Source organism: Uncinocarpus reesii, genomic scaffold, assembly GCF_000003515.1.
Source record: "Uncinocarpus reesii 1704 scaffold_5 genomic scaffold, whole genome shotgun sequence".
In the NCBI taxonomy this organism is placed as follows: domain Eukaryota; kingdom Fungi; phylum Ascomycota; class Eurotiomycetes; order Onygenales; family Onygenaceae; genus Uncinocarpus; species Uncinocarpus reesii.
Window position 1 is genome coordinate 1,964,350 of NW_003052496.1, and position 16,558 is coordinate 1,980,907.

The window sequence follows — 16,558 nt, forward strand, 5'->3', positions numbered from 1 at the left end:
GCATACTGGATTTTTCTCCCCAAGGTATCCGTCTAAGCCCTCAAAGCATAGCCCACGTTAATGTTGAGCTTGCACCGAAATAAATCGCTGCGAGGCGATAAGGAGAGCCTGTATTCTATTTACACAAACTCATTTAGACTCATGGGTCGATATTCCTTCCAAACTTTGAACCCGGCTTTTTCATAAAAATTAACGTGATTCGTCCAGTCGATAAACACCCTCTCCATGCCTCTGTTCTTCAAGTCCATTGCAGCACTCACAATCAGCGCTAGGCCGACACCTCTATTCCTCGCATTCGGATGGACACCCACGCAGCCAATTTGCCCAGTCTTCTCCCCTAATAATGGCATGAAGGCAAGGTCGTTCGACATCCCGAAACCAAGTTCTTGCATCAATGTCCACCCGATCTGCTTTCCTGAACTGTCTATTGCCACCATGACTTGGTCGTGCCGACCCGCTTGTGCTAATCGTTCGTAGGCGCCAACCCAGACCTTATCATCCCCCCAGAGCTCTTTTATTTTCGCTATACCTTCTTCGTATAGACCGCTCTTCCATCGAGTGAATGTGACTCGTGCAGCGAATGCGCGTTGTAGCACTTTGCCCGGGACTTGATACGCTCTCAAGTCTGCGGTGAAATCTCTGGCCGTTGGGCCTTGCGCCGGCACAAAACCACGATGGATAAAAAATTCCTGAGACGCCTTCGGGATATCAAGCGGTACGCCGAGAAAGAATCTAGGGAAACTTGAACCAATGCTAATAGAACGAGCTCCGCATGTAGTTTTTAAATGGCGACGGGCATGGACAATCAGCGCAGTACCAATCCCACGCGATTGGTATTTCGGATGAACAAAGAGTGTTGAAATATACGCCGTAGGCCTATCGTCATTGACATAAGTGGCAATGAAACCTACAAGCTGGCTTTCCATGTGAACTGTAAAGTGCGAACCATTTGGCCGGTTAAGAAGACCAGGTAGTCGGTGAACAGGGACCGCATAATTGGGTAGCAGAGTATGCCATAGACGAATGACTGCGTCCATGTCACGTTCCCGGTCAAAGGGGCATACTGGGATTTCGGTGCGTTTGACACAAACAGGAAGCGTTCCTGATGCTTGTTTGATACCAAAGATAACGTCTGCCGCTGCTTTGAAGGCTTCAGGAGTCGGCTCATACATGGCAAGGCAGGTTTTGACATTCGAGCACAGGAAATCGTAAGGAGCAGCCGTAGCAACGCTTATCAGCTTCTTCGTATCTTTTAGGAGCTGCGTGGCCACCAATCTTTCGCCCGGGTTCAATTTGCAGTTCCGTGAGGCTAAGATAACTGCATCTGCTTCTGAAATCTTGGCCTTTACATTGTCAAGTAGAGTTGCATCGTCAAAAAATGGGCACTCGACCAGATTCGGAGCATACTGATTAAGGATTTTCGGGAATTCAGGCGGCGTATACGAAACGCAAGTGATGGTTTCACCACTTCCAGCGGCACTGACTCGAACAGCCTTTGCACACGGATATACATACGCCAAAGTGCAGTTCCTCGATAGGGGAAGTGCTTGCTGCTCGTCCCGAATGAGTGTGACGCTACGGGCGTATACATCGCTTGCCAGATTCCGATGTTGAGCGTACATCTGGGATACTGCGTTGGCAGGACGCGGCTGCAAGGTCGAATCCCAATCGAGGAACTTGTCTTTTAAAGCGAAAACGCGGGATACGGAACGGGAAATCTGTCGAGGCATAGTAGGGTGATTTCTGCACCACCTAAAGGCCTCCTCCAATGCACGAACCTGTAGGCTATAGGTGTGGCTTATCATCGGACAGTCAACGCCTGCAGCCAAGGCCAACACAGCTCCCCTTTCAGTCCCAAATTGTACCCTTATAGCATCCATCTCAAGGCAATCTGTGACGATAAGGCCGTCGAACTGCAATCCACGACGAAGAAAATTAACCACATTCCTGTTGACTGACGCGGGATATATAGAATCATCGAAAGCTGACATGATGACATGCGAGGTCATTACAGCCTCGATTCCTTCAGCGACTGCTCTGCGAAAAGGTATCAGTTCACATTCTTCGAGCTTCTCTTTGGTCTTGTTCACGACTGGAACGCCGTGATGTGAGTCGACTTTGCTATCTCCATGACCCGGGAAATGCTTGACACACGGCACGATGTTATTCTCCCGCAGCCCTCGGGCTATTCTACTCGTAATTCGGCCAACAAATGTGCCGTCATCGCCTGGAGATCGAACCCCTATTACTGGGTTTGCTGGTTCCGAGTTGACATCACACAGTGGTGCGTAGTTCATGTTAACCCCCAACCCGCGTAAGAGTTCGCCTGTGGCACCTGAAACACGACTCGCGTCGTCTAGATCCCCACTGGCGCCGATAGCCATGGAGCCGGGCAACTGCGCGGCAATTGGAGGTTTGATCCTTGTAACAACGCCATTTTCCTGGTCGACGGCAATGAACAATGGCCGCGTGTGGCCCGCCTCCCGTGCGGTGCGCTGGAGGTCATGTATGAGGCGAATCAACTGCTCGGCGCTCTTGATGTTTCGCTGGAAGAGAATGATTGACCCGCAATAGTATGGAGCTCGAATGAGTGATTTGATCTCCTCAGTAGCAGTTGGCCCTCTAAAACCGACGATAAACAGCTGCAGACGGCAATGATCAGATGAGTTTGAGGGATTCTCTCAGAGCAAGAACGAGGTAGCTAGGGGGGACTGAAGACACAAGAGGCCAGCTCACCTGTCCAAGCTGCCTTTTTAAATCATCGTCTTTCATTTTGCCTGCGAGATCTGCTTGACATTGAGTATCATGGACCGAGACCCATCAGTGGTGGACTGTTGGTCCTGCTGTGGTGTTGAGCACCGGAGAGCTAGTCAACGAGCGTGAACTCACTGACAGCTGAGGTGGGAACTGGATGGCGGCTTGGGGGCAGGCGAGAGGGTACTTTCCCCGCATCATGCGAGTCGATCGCCTTCCTTCCCTGCAACCCAGTCGAGCTAGCGGCCCTACCGCAACCACACCAAAAGACTGCGCTGCACGACAACTATCGCTGCAACGACCGTTGATTCCAGTCGAGCCAGCCTCGTTTTCCTTGACAAAGCACTTGGTATCGACTTTCTCGGGGATCCCCACGGTTGGCTAGTGCAACATATTCTCTGCCGCCCACCACTTCTGTGTATTGGCCAAAAGCGATGCCTATAATCAGCTTGTGCACATTGTGTGCTTCTAGCATAAGGCCTTGCTAGAACGCTATCAGCTAGTCAGCCGAATGCTCCCGCGTTCGTGTCAACAAGATCGATCCTCGATTAGTTACATATTTTGAATGGACCGGCTTCGGAAACCCTGCCCGCGATGGTTATCGGATCCAGAATTGCTGGGTCTTAAATCTAGAGTTTTACTGTACAACGGTTCCAACGACATTCCCGTTTTCGCCACCACGGTTACACTTGCAGGCAAGCAGAACGGCTTTGGGCTTTGGTTGGACATTGAGATGGTATAGAGTGAATTGCAGTAGTTCTCATCCCCATATTCCTCCAGCCCAGCTCTCAGCTCTTCCATCCGTCTTTATGGCTCGACTAGCGAGGCGGAGTTAAGGAAGCCCCATGGCTCACTAACTCCGAGAAGAGCGCTAGACCAATCAAGGAGTAGCGCAGTGGATTGCAGCTTATTTAAGCTTGTGGGCCGCGCCGCGAGCTTCAGATATCGTCCATGGAAACATTCTATTCAAGAAAAGATACTATCCAGTGTATTAACATATCAACGAACCAAGCTGTATCCAAGAAGAAGGCGCAGCTTATACCGAAAATGATGGCTAACAGAGCCATCAATCATACCATCCATCTTGCAGAGTATTCATAAATCCAATGTCCACATTAATAAAACTCTTCCAGTAGTCAACCTCCAATCTCCAGGGACGAGTCTGGATCACAAATGTAACAGCAGCAGTCAGCTGTAGTATTTCTTCCTCATTTTCACCCATAATAAGCACCATATCCCGTTTGACGATGACTTTATCCCGCAGAACTCGTCTGTAGGGCTCAAGCCGCTGGCAGAGGTTGAAATGTATACTCCATTCGGAGAACGGCATGTCTTTGGGGATAAACTTCCATTCCCAGATACGGCCAATCAAATCCCCAAACGATGTCGGATGTCGGTTTTGCGCGCTAAACATCAGCGGGTAAAAATGCGGAGCGCTCCAGAGTCGTAGGAACGAAAACCGGGCATTTTGCCGAGTCAAGGAGAAGCTGCGAAGCTTGCCCCGCAAAGAGTCAACTGTGATTTTGGTCGGGTCTTCTCGCCCCGGTGGCATGGTGGTAGCTTCAATGGTTGGTCTAAAGTCGAAGAAGAGATCGGGATCCCGGCCCTCTTCAAAGCCGGCGAATGCGTCGCCGGGGACCACATTGGAATCCGAGTAGCAAATGCCAATAACTCCTTCTTTGAATACTATAACAAGCGGTCAGTGAAAAAGTTGGCTAAACATTGTCTACGACGAAAATGGCTTCACTTACGTCGCGCAATCTTAGGTCGCACGACAATGTCCCATTCCAAAGGAGATATATCGGCCATATGACGATTCTCGATAACGCATCGGCTCCTGAGGTCATCCAGCTGCTTGAAAAACTTCTCCTCTCGGTACCGCCCGCTGCGATAGCCTCGCCGGTCTGGAAGAGTCTTGCCACGCTCCTCTTGCTTGAAAAGCAATGAGTCTTTCCATTTAGGCCCAGACTTTCCCTCAAAAAATAAATGACCTATAGGGAAGAACAAGGATGTCATGACATATGCCTGGCGTATATCTCTCCTTACGTTCCTGTGAGTTTCTGGGTGATAGTCCAAAAATTTAAGAGTATTCCAACATTGAGCGATGGTTGCCGCCGCTAGATGGAGGGTTGCAGAAGCATCGTCGCGGAGTGTAAGATACTCTTCCCATCTCTCAGGTGCTCCCGGCTCTAAGTCCGCCTTGTGCCAGGAATCCTTGAAGACTGCGAGAAAGTTAGTGAATTTAGTAGCCGACGAGGTAGCAATCAAGCCGAAATATCAAAATAACCAAGATGGCCCGCTCTCACCTCTGGCTTTGTGTCTCTCGAGGAAAATCTCGAACTCTATCTTCATACTTGAATCGTAGCTTAAATTATCCAGTGGTCCTGGCCCAAAAGAGTCCAGGATCTTTTTGGCCTCATCCGACGCGTCGCAAAGTTCCTGGAGCCCTGGGATCGCAGACAAAGCCTGTCTGTCGCGCATTGTCAGCTTATAACATCTTGAGCGCAGTATTGGGCTTAGTACCTCTCTATATCTTTGGCGTTTTGTTCTTCTAAGCCTTCGCCCTCTTTTAGATCCTCCTCCTCGGTTCCTTCGTCTTCATCTCCTTCGAGACTTGGTGCGCCAGTCGATTCACCGTCAGATGTCGACCAATCATCCTCATCAAAAGCTTCAGAGCCATGGACATCGGATTCGTATTCCTCATCGGTTTCAAGATCGTGCGCAAAACATTTCAAGAGATTCTTAACTTCGCCATGCTCGAAGGCATGTAATTTATTTTTGATTGCGACAATCTCGTTCTCCGTTTCGCCATTAAATTGATCAGGGAAAAGGACTTCATCTTCCAACTTGTCCGCGGCGTTGTATATGAGGGATCGAGGCGTCTCGCTCATAACATTTCCAGTATTATTGCGGAAAACAAAACTTACCTGGTCACTATGATAGGTATCATATAGGTTAGGCTGGTTATCGTTCGGTCTAATATCCCGAGCGCGCCGTGTCTTTTTGTCAACGACTAATGTCTTCAGAATCGATGCGGCAGCATCATAATGGTCGGCGGGCCGTTCAACTCGCTGAGCTTTGAAAAGCATCTAAATATTCAATGTTAGCACCTGCAACAAATATCGGCTTAAAATATAAAGGCCCTACCTCCAGGAGAGCACTATATAAGGCATCAAAACTGTCACCGGGAATGGCACTCCAAATGTAGACATCGTAGAAATTGTTAAAGCCAAGACGAAAAGCGCGAAGTTCGTCCATTTCGTCGAAAAATTTCTTGTCGACGCACTTGAGAGTTTTCCACGGAGTCTTGGATGCCCTTCCATGTCCAACTCTTTCACGGACAAGCCAAGCGGCGCTGTCTGGAGGCTTTGTAAGGATTCTACCTGACTTTGCATCTCGCACAACGATCATCATCCGGCTGCTTTGCATCGCTACGTATTGAATAAATCTTCGACTGACAGGGTCATCACGCCTCATTTGCCCGCATACAAAATTCCTTACCTCTCTCGTTGCATGGATGCGGCCGCAGCCGCGTATCCGCTCATTGTTGCTAAACGTGAGGGCTTCGGCATTGGCATTTATGAAAGACGGTATGAAACCCTACGGCAATGTGATGAGTCTCTGTATGTGATGATAAAGGATCGGAAAGGACGCACCATCATAAGGAGTTGCGTCTTCGTGGCATTGCCAATCCACCGCAACCAAGATGGAGACGGGAAGTAGAAATTAACCGCCAGAACGTTCAGTTCAAAGAATTCATCCCAAGACTTGCAAAGTTCCACTGCTTTGTAAAGGCTGCAGTCTTTTGCAATAATGCTAAAATGAAGCCAGCCACCTCGACTCATCGACCTCTCACTTGGATAGTAGTATATGAGCCGGCCACATAGTTTAACTCTCACACTTTTGCTCGGGGATGAAGTAGATTCGATTTTCCCAAAATCAATTGGTGCACCAGGCTCCTGTACCACATCCGTGTCGGGCTCATTAGCCTCGCGAGATTTCTTTTGGCGTTTGGAGGCCTTATTCCGCTTAGGTTCCCATTTATCTGGAATGCCCTTTTTTGAACGCTTGACCGGCCAGTGATCGTCGTCGTCTTCGGATTCCGATACAATATCATCTCGATTTGCATTTGATGGCTCGTCATCCTCATTACCGCGAAAGAAATCTGCACATGCGTCACGTATATCTTGAAGCTGTGGCTGTTCCATTTTCAAGCAAAGATCCCTGAGATCAGTGGCGGTAACCTCTGGATCGCGGAAAAACTCTTCGATCGTTCCAACCCGCAGTGCCACCGCTAACAGGACAGGGCTGCTCAGCAATAGGCGGCAGAAAAGATAGCCTTTTATTGCTGTGATTTCATCCAGTAAACGGTCTGCCTCTTCTTCTTCGAAAGCGGGCATTCGATCGGCCATTACATTTGTGCCATCTTCACGTCGCTCAAGGCAGAGCCCGACTACGTTTGGGATATCAATCTTCATTCCTTCAGTAAGCCTCTTACGTATTTCTTCCCGGCTTTCAATTCGTTCTATATCAGGCTTCTGGCCATCTGACAGCGTATTGGCTTTTGACGATGTGGATTTTGAGCGAATCGTTAACACATCGCTTATGTTCGAAGATTCATCAGTGGATGAGGTTGTGCTCGGTTGTTTTCCCTTCTTTCCCTTCTTCTTGCGTTTGGAAGACGCAATGGGCTGAGGTGCTGCGCATGTAACTTCATGCTCGGTTTCTTCTCGCACGCTAGAAGGTTCGCAGTCATCCGGTTTAGCAGGGTCGCCATCTTCGAGGTCGCAATTATTCAACCAAAGGAAGTGTTTGATAATATCAGTGTAAGAGTCCCGCTCATTTTCGACCATGTCCTCGATGGGATCCCAGTCTTCGTCACTCTCAGCGAGCCGCTCCTGATAGGCCTGCTCCAGAAACTGTTCTTGTCGGATTGCTTCCTCCTTCGACCGCAAGTCACGTAACCGTCTCTCGACCTCCTTCGCCTGTCGTCTAAACAGCGCAGCTTCCCTCTTAATCTTTCTCTTTTCATTGTCGCGAGCCTTTTCGTCGTCCTCCTGGCACTGTCGAACCCATTGGAACCATTTCTGTTTCTGATATAGCACGACGGTGATCTGAATGTCTATTCTTTCAAGGGCTTTCGTAACGGTCAGTTTTATGTTCAAAAGCGTGTCTAGATACTTTTGGTGGCCGTAATCCATGTTCTGTACATAGAAATGGCAATGATGCAGTTTGCGGGCCTTGATAACGCGATCAAGCAAGCGATACTGCTGGAGGAAGTAGTTGTGAATCTCTAGAAGGACCTTTTCATCCTCGATATCCTTGAAGAAGTCATTGGCTAACTTCATGGGTCTATTTGCCAAAGTTTTAGGCGGAGATGCCCGCAGCTCGTCGAGCTTTGCATTGCGGCGCTTGTAGCCCACGTATAGGCCTAGAAAGTTAGATAATTGATGCACGTCAGGGGCACATTTCTCATTTGCTTACCATGACATTGTCTTGCATGCAGCCCACAGAACAAACCGTTAACAGATGTTGCAGCGGCCTGGCAGGGTTTCTCATCCGCAAGGCTCAACGCGCTACACTGGCCCTGGGTACTCAACCCCCCGATTTCGGGATGGCCAGAACTGGCGGCCTGTGACATTCTGTCGTTGGAACACCCGTAAAGGACGTCAATAACGTGCCCCAAGCGTCAAAATCAATAACAAAGAGGACCAAGGTGCACTCGGTCTTGTGTGTTGGAAGTTGGGGCACTTGCGCGTTGGACGCGGTTCAATTAAAGGTTTGGTGGGGCGTTTCGCGGTTGGAGCAAACTAATTAGTTAACCAAGCAAATCACCACCAGAGTGCGTGTTAGGGAGCGAATAAAGAGCAACAGGTTACTGGAGTACGGAGTACGGAGTATGGTTATAACCAAAGGTTTTCTGGCCTCAAAGCTCTCCGCGAGGAACAAGCAAGGAAGTTGAGCGCTATATTTATGCGCTTACGGTACTCCGTATATGCGCGGTCACCACTCAACACCGCAAGACTTTTGCAAATAGAGATGCCAGGTTGGACTTAAATCATCAGTCTTTAAATTCTAGCCATATCCTGGCCGTTAAAACTAACTACTCTGGCATAACCGGTAGCCAAACTTTTGTTTTACTCCGTACTTCAACCGCCAACCAGCCAAACGCTCATGACACATTCAGGTTCGAGAATGGCTTCCGTATATCCTATAAAGCACAGCTCAAGCTCTTTAAGACGCATTTCAAGTGACACTTGTAGGGCAAAAGAAGGTGATTGGATCACACTTCATTAATCTATGAAGAATGTATGAAATGCCATCGATTAGAGTGTGCTAGACTACTTAATGGAGGGTATGTTGTAAAAGGTAATTTGAAACGTAAATGTAGGAGTACTGAATTGAATCTAAGATTCTAATAATTTACCCACATTCATATTTCCAGTGTTGTAACGGGCTGAGACGTTCAAATCTTTGGTAAGAGATTGAAAAGTCTGGGCGCCATAAAGCATAACACCTCACCTTTGAAGATTTGATCTTAATGACAAGATCAATATGTCTTGTAGCCTGAAGTAAATAGGTATCTGGAAAGTATTCGATGTTCTGATGTGTCAGGCCCCTATTGGGGATGGTTGCTCCTGGCAACGAAATCAAAACAAAGCGCCTGGATCTTGGCCAAGCGCGTCATCTTGAAATTTGAACTCCAAACCTTTGAAGCTGGCCAACCAAACGGGGAAAAACGTATCCCGAGAAAGGTGAAAGTGCTACGAAATTGCTGACCTCGCTTACTATGTTCGCGTCTAGGGACCAGGAGAACCTGGTGCACTCTCAACAGACCGCCGCGGCCGCGAAACCTCTCAACCAAGGCATTAGGCCCCTCCCGCCGAAAACACCCGGAAACAGAGCGCCAAAGACGCCGTTTAGGATTCCATTGAACGATGAAAATAATCCGTTGACGTTTCGTGGTTTGGGGAAACAATCCGTTGCCGGACCACATAACGAAAATGCTGTGAGACAAGGTGGAAAGGATGGAGCGGGGGACAAACGACCCTTGGCTACGCCGATGGGTAGGTTCTCAGAATCAATACGGATATTGAACTTTTTGGGAACGCTTGCTAAAATGGAAATGCGCTGCAGGTCTAAATCGTGCACCCCTCGGAATGAAAACTACGAATGCAAAAGCTTTTCAGACACCAGCACCGCAATTCGGTACTACGAAGCCAGCGAGAACCGGGAGAAGGAGCTCAACGGTCCGTAAATTGAAACAAACTGCTCCCAAACAACAAGTCATTACACAAACTTCGAATCATGTGGAAGAGGAGGAAATCCCTGAGATTGAATACATGCCTCCGACGCCGCAACGTGAGTGAAAATATACTGATTACAATGGGGTCGCTTGCTAATTGTTTTTGGTAGCACTTCCTGATGACCCAGAAGATATTCCTTACGATACTAGCTTTCCACAGTTCAAGGGGCGAAATTTTGCTCGAGGGTGGGAAAGGTTGTACAATGACGAGTATGATATTGGAGAAGATGGCCTCACCAAGAAGGAAAGAGAATGGAGGAAGGATCAAATCGCCTTTGATAAGCGCTTCGATGAACTTATTGTCCAGCAAGTGCGTGATATGGAGCTACTCAACATTCAGGAGTTCCCTGATGAACCCTGTATTGAGAAACTCGAGGCGCAAAGAGTGCAGGAGGCAAAGAACAAGAAAGTAGACAGACCAAAAGCCACGAGACGGGTCTCTACGCTGCAAGCGCGCAGTGCCGCGAAGGCCCTCTCGCAGCTGCCACGACCTACCACCCTGCCGAAACCCCGCGCCGTTTCCACTGCGCGACCTAGAATCGTTCCAACTTTGACGTCCAAAAGGAAGAACCCAGCGCCATCAAATCCATCGGCTATGCGACATACTGCCGCCGTTGTAACTTCAAAAAATACTCTCGGATATGCAAAAGGACGTGGGATAGCTTCTGCTCTACGCGGCCGATCATCTAAAGAGGAAGTTAAGGCCAGTCGACCATCATCGAAAAGTATCATCTCGCCCGAAAGGTATATGCAGCTCTATGGGCGTCCTCCTTTTGGGACTGAGATGTGGCTGAAGTGCAAGACTGCCGGCCTTTTTGAAACCGAAGATGTCCACCAGGCGATCCTTGACGAGATACCCCCGTCACTTTACCAGGAAGACGAGGAATCGGCGAATTTTCAGTTGACCTTGTAAGGTCTCTATCAATCGACTGAGAATGACAACGGCGTTATCTGGGTTAGGGACGAGGCTTACAGGGCCAGATTGGGGCAGGATACTGGTAACCGGCAGGGTGTCAAGGGGTACCAGCGGGTTGGGATTCTTCAGGGTGCAGTCGAGTGTTATGGCCGGCTATTCGTTCTGTCGAGCTGCAGCAAGTCCGGCTGCTTTATTTTTGTGTTTCATTTGTTACCGCATAATCAGGTTAGAAGGTCTACATAGCAACTCGCATATCCTACATCTTCCTTTTGTAGCTCCTCGTCAAGGCTGTTTGTCGTGTTTGAGAGAAACTCGAATTGAGTTTGGCCGGCAAGGATTGGCATGTGTTGACCCATAGCTCCCCCCAGGGACCAGGCACAGACCTAAAACTCCCGACTCGCCTTGCTTCGATATTCTCACCTCTCCCACTCCTGTTGGGATTCTGTGCTCGTCGACTCGTCCCTCTCCGCCATTCCACTCAGCTACTCAACATGGCGAGAACTCACTCCGAGTCCTCGGACGACTTCGAGTTCATTGAGACCCCTGCTGCCCCCTGCCAGTCGCCCTCAACCGAAAATTGTGGAGTTCGGACCACGTCGGTGAGTATTACGACGACGCTCGATCTACCCAAGCTATCAGTTGCACGAGAGCGAAGAAGCCTGTCAATTGAGATAGTCTGAGCTTTGAATGGCTGAGATGGCTTGCAAAATTGATTTTCGGTAGCTGACACGTTTGCGTTAATAGTATCCTGCCATCAAAAATGCACCTCTTCCTGCAGATGGAGCAGGGAGCGATACCTTCTCCAATACCCTCCTCTTTTCCCTTTTAATCCTTGTCCCATGGTACTTTGCACGCCAAATCGGCGGTGGGCTCTATACCACTGTTATTCTCGGAATTTTCACGACCGTCCCTATTCTCATGACCTACTGGTCCGTTGCGTCGTCGATTTCTCCTCGCAAGAACGAAAAGGCCAAGTATCCAGGTAGACCCGTAGAACACTACCTGCACTTCCTCAGCGAACATGACCGAGCGAAATACCATGGCAAAAGCAAAATTCCCATGGAGACCTTCCATGAAATGTACTTTGCTGGGAAGGTTGACTTCAAGGGCGACTGTCTTGAGGCATTGGAGTATCGACATGATTGGGCCTCGTTCAGATTCACTTTGAGTTTGTACAAATTCTTTTTAACTGGAATGCTGCCTGAAGTTATCATGCATACTCGCAGTCAAGGTATGTTGCTATATCTGGCTCTATTGCGTGCGAATAATAAAGCAACTGACGCAAACCCTTCTGCGTCACTAGATGAAGAGCAAGTTCGAGGCCATTACGACCGCGGAGATGATTTCTACGGCTGGTTCCTCGGTCCGCGCATGGTCTACACCTCAGGCATCATCGGCGATATCAACAAAGAGGAGACGTTGGAGCAACTACAGGATAACAAGTTGGCTGTGGTCTGTGAAAAGATTGGTTTGAAGCCAGGTGACACCATGCTTGACCTTGGTTCTGGTTGGGGAACTCTCGCCAAATATGCTAGTGTCCATTACGGTGCTCATGTTACTGGTATCACTCTTGGACGCAACCAGACTACCTGGGGAAATAACGGCCTGCGCAAAGCTGGCATTGAAGAGCCTCAGAGCCGAATTGTTTGTTGTGATTATCGTGATGCTCCCACTGTTCCTGGCGGTTATAAGAAAATCACTTGCCTGGAGATGGCTGAGCATGTTGGTGTCCGACATTTCGGTTCATTCGCGTCCCAGGTCTACGAAATGCTCGATGACGACGGTGTTTTCTTCTTACAGATCGCTGGTCTTCGCAAGTCTTGGCAATATGAGGATTTGATTTGGGGTTTGTTCATGAACAAATACATTTTCCCCGGGGCAGATGCCAGTACACCATTAGGCTTCGTTGTGGACAAACTTGAGGCTGCCGGTTTTGAGATTAAAGGCATTGATACTGTGGGCGTTCACTATTCCGCCACTCTCTGGCGATGGTACCGGAATTGGCTTGGAAACAAGGACAAGGTCCAGGCGAAATACGGCAAGAAATGGTTCAGGGTACGTCTTGATGTGCTCATACTCTAATCAGCCTCCACCCTTGACCTGGAATATCTGGCTAACTAGCAGTTAGATTTGGGAATACTTCCTTGCCTACTCTACTATCATCTCCCGCCAGGGTAGCGCTACCTGCTTCCAAATCACCATGGTCAAAAACATCAACTCCACTCACCGCGTTGAAGGCATCCCAGCACAATTTGGTCTCTCAGGCGCACGAACTGCATCCATCGAGCGTGTTGGTCACGGAACTCTGCCAACTGCTAACGTTCCTGTTGCCGAAAAACCTTAAAACTTCTGGCTTGATACCTGACTCATAAACGCCTATGAAGATGCGCGATAGCACTAGGATCAGAGAAGATCAATGCAGTCCACATACCAGAGTGTGGAAAGCAGACTGCTTTGACAGACTATGTTATTGGTTGTGGCAGATACATATGCCTTGTTATTACTTCATGTCAAATTTAGATCTCATGAGATGTGGTTTTTCTGTTCCTAAAGGTTCTTCTCGTAACATCCTTTCATCAGCCGGTGTACTCTAGACTTTACTTTTGAAATTGCGGATAAAATAATTATAATTTGAGCTTCGGGAAACCAGGATACCAGTGCGAGTGGTTGACTGGACTGTCAAACTTGAGGAAGTATTGCAATGTTGCAACCATCCACATGTGTCTAGTTAGTACATGAACTGACCCTTCTCACTTTTGATGCAAACACAGAAGCAGTTTTATTCAGAGAAACTGATTAGCACACATGCAAGATATGACAAGAAGGATGCGTGCAAACAAGACAAACAAGTGAGTTGAAGCCTAACTTCGCTGGCTACGGCATTGTATGGATGTCGGATTTGACCACCCTTTATCTTTGAAGAATATAAATCCCCCATCCTATAAGCGCAAGAGCCTAGCAACCAGTTTCATGCTAATAAACTGTGTTGCTTCCAGTCATGAAACTCCTTTCTTATCTCCGAACCCAAGCCCTTGAATGGTGGCAGGGTCTTCCTTTACCAGCTCTAGACAGAGACTCTTCCCCAACCTTTCAAACATGGTCTAAATTTGACGAGTCTTCCTGCCAATGGGCCATTGTCGATTCCACATCCACACAGGAAAATCTATCTGAGGATATTGTTCCGGCTTCAGACCCGAAACTAGTCCTCATTACGTGGAATGTCGATTCCGCCGCTCCCAGACCCGAAGCACGCATATCTGCTGTAATTTCGTATATCCAACGCGTGCATCCGGCCGTCGACATTTTATTTTTCCAAGAAGTATCCCGCCCTGCTCTTTTGGCTATATTGGCAATACCTTGGATCCGTGAGCACTGGTATTTGAGTGACGCAGATACAGTCAACTGCCGGACACAATCCTTCACGAGCGTGACGCTTATGTCGAAATCCCGTTTCACAGAACTAAATAGCATCCCTAACAGGATATCACTAGGCCCGGTTTGGAGAGTGAAATATCCCAGTCACTTTGACCGAGATGCACTTTGCTGTGACATTCTTCTACCTTCGTCCAGTTCCAGCTTGCCGAATTCTGTATTACCGCAGGAGAACTGAAACCGCATTCGCCTGATCAACCTGCATTTAGATTCCCTCCCGATCAAGCCCTCCCTTCGTGGTCGACAGATTTGGGTTGTCGCCTCTTACCTGCATGCCACGGGGCGTGGTCTGGCAGCGGGTGATTTCAACCCCGTTCTTCCAGAAGATGATAAGCTTGTTGGTGCAAATGGTCTGATGGATGTGTGGTCTCATCTTCATCCCAGCGAACCTGGTTTCACTTGGGGTATTGATGGGAAGCAGCCATTTCCACCAAACCGGCTAGATAAAGTGGTTATGACTGGACTAGAGGCCTCTGAGATTAGAGTGATACCACCGGGTCTATGTTTGGAGGAAAACACGGATGGGTCAAAAGACGAGCAGCATAACGGGGTGGCATCGCCGGATCTCGAGCAGACCTGTCCTGATCTGTCGTTACGATGGAGCGACCATTGTGGACTTGTGTGCTCCTTTGCGTTAACTGACACTCAAAAATCATGAGCACCCATGGAATTGACTATGGAAATAGTTTACTATTATATAAAAGAGCACAATCAACTCCTTCAACCAGAGAATCCCCAAGGTTCAAGGAACAGGAGCTAGCCAGCTAGCGCGCCAAGACGGCGAAACCCAACCAACGGCCAAGATGCCGAGGTCCTGAGTCTTCGGGGTTGCTCGCTGGGTAAAATCCGGGGCCCCGATCGGTAAATGCCCGCCCTGGCTCCTGCGACCGACCTTATAGGCCTGGATTTCTGCCTCCTCTTCAGCACCTTCAGCACCTGGCTTTTATTATTATCCTTCCTCCCCTCCCGCTGGACTCCCCTTGTCGTGTCCCGCAGCCATAGACGTCAAGGTCCAATTGCCAGGGTTCCTTGCTCCTCCGCGCATATTCACCGTGCCCTCGATTCCAATATGCCCACCGCTTCGCACTATCCGCGCGTTGACATCCCGGATGTGGATATCTGGACTCTAATCTTCAATCAAAAGAATAGAGCATTTCCCGATGATAAGAGTATGCGATTCTCCTTTAAATTGCCCCTCCGCAAGTGCAGCACTGGCTGTCTAACAAATCTTTTTGCCCATAGTAATATACCAAGATGCCGATACCGGTCGAAGCTACACCTATGAGCAAGTCCGATCCACCGCCCTTGAATTCGGCAAGGGTCTGAAGGCAAATTGGGGATGGAAAAAGGGCGACGTCCTTGCCATTTTCTCCCCGAACAGCATTGACATTCCCCCAGTAATATGGGGCACCCACTGGGCCGGAGGCGTTGTCACACCTGCAAACCCAGCTTATACTGCGGACGAACTGGCCTTCCAGCTCAAGGGTACCAAGGCAAGGGTATTGGCGACTCAGATGTCCTGTTTACCTGTTGCTGTCGCAGCCGCGAAGAAAGTCGGCATACCTGAAGATCGAATCATCTTGCTTGGGGATGAGAGGCATCCGACCGCCAAATACAAGCACTTTACCTCTGTTCTGAATATCTCACGGTCCACACGATATGCAAAGACCAAAGTTGATCCGTCCAAAGATCTTGCCTTTCTCGTTTACTCTTCCGGTACCACGGGCGTCCCCAAAGGAGTAATGCTCTCACATCGCAATATTGTGACCAACATTCATCAACTCAAAGCCGGAGAAGAAGGGAACTTAAGTTGGAACGGTGGCGCCGATAAGTCGGGAGATAGATTACTGGCCTTTTTGCCTTTCTATCATATCTATGGTACGAAGCCTGCTCCGTTGATTCCGAGGATATACTGCTCACGCTCCTAATACAGGTTTAACATGCTTGGTCCACAACGCCATATTCTCTGGGTTGCACCTTGTTGTTATGGCTAAATTTGACATTGAACGATGGTGTTCCCATGTGCAAAATTATCGCATCACTTTCTCCTACATCGTCCCTCCTGTTGTTCTTTTACTTACAAAACACCCAATTGTGGACAAATACGACCTTTCCACTCTCCGTATGCTGAATAAGCGGCGCCGCTCCAC

General features: G+C 48.7%; 5 protein-coding genes across 5 annotated transcripts in view; 3 read left to right on the top strand and 2 right to left on the bottom strand.

The window, feature by feature from the left end:
• Positions 1–119: 119 nt before the first annotated feature.
• Positions 120–2,772, bottom strand: UREG_07724 (uncharacterized protein; the record flags this gene model as incomplete). The annotated part of the gene is made up of 2 exons (XM_002582905.1): positions 120–2,642; positions 2,737–2,772. 2 exons carry the CDS (start codon positions 2,770–2,772, stop codon positions 120–122), a joined length of 2,559 nt encoding a protein of 852 aa, XP_002582951.1.
• Positions 2,773–3,820: 1,048 nt separating this feature from the next.
• UREG_07725 (uncharacterized protein) lies at positions 3,821–8,395 on the bottom strand (the record flags this gene model as incomplete). The annotated part of the gene is made up of 7 exons (XM_002582906.1): positions 3,821–4,440; positions 4,506–4,976; positions 5,061–5,224; positions 5,278–5,843; positions 5,902–6,354; positions 6,411–8,185; positions 8,239–8,395. 7 exons carry the CDS (start codon positions 8,393–8,395, stop codon positions 3,821–3,823), a joined length of 4,206 nt encoding a protein of 1,401 aa, XP_002582952.1.
• A 3,072-nt stretch (positions 8,396–11,467) lies between these two features.
• Positions 11,468–13,320, top strand: UREG_07726 (uncharacterized protein; the record flags this gene model as incomplete). Its single annotated transcript, XM_002582907.1, has 4 exons — positions 11,468–11,575; positions 11,721–12,207; positions 12,280–13,031; positions 13,105–13,320. The coding sequence occupies 4 exons, from the start codon at positions 11,468–11,470 to the stop codon at positions 13,318–13,320; spliced, it is 1,563 nt and encodes a 520-aa protein (XP_002582953.1).
• A 654-nt stretch (positions 13,321–13,974) lies between these two features.
• Positions 13,975–14,586, top strand: UREG_07727 (uncharacterized protein; the record flags this gene model as incomplete). Its single annotated transcript, XM_002582908.1, has 1 exon — positions 13,975–14,586. One exon carries the CDS (start codon positions 13,975–13,977, stop codon positions 14,584–14,586), a length of 612 nt encoding a protein of 203 aa, XP_002582954.1.
• Positions 14,587–15,477: 891 nt separating this feature from the next.
• The window catches only part of UREG_07728 (uncharacterized protein), a gene marked incomplete at both ends in the record, with an annotated part of 1,903 nt that continues 822 nt past the window's right edge, over positions 15,478–16,558 (top strand). Inside the window, 3 exons of the mRNA XM_002582909.1 lie at positions 15,478–15,577; positions 15,651–16,286; positions 16,342–16,420. Coding sequence (XP_002582955.1) covers positions 15,478–15,577; positions 15,651–16,286; positions 16,342–16,420 — 815 coding nt within the window. The remainder of the gene's footprint in view (positions 15,578–15,650; positions 16,287–16,341; positions 16,421–16,558) is intronic.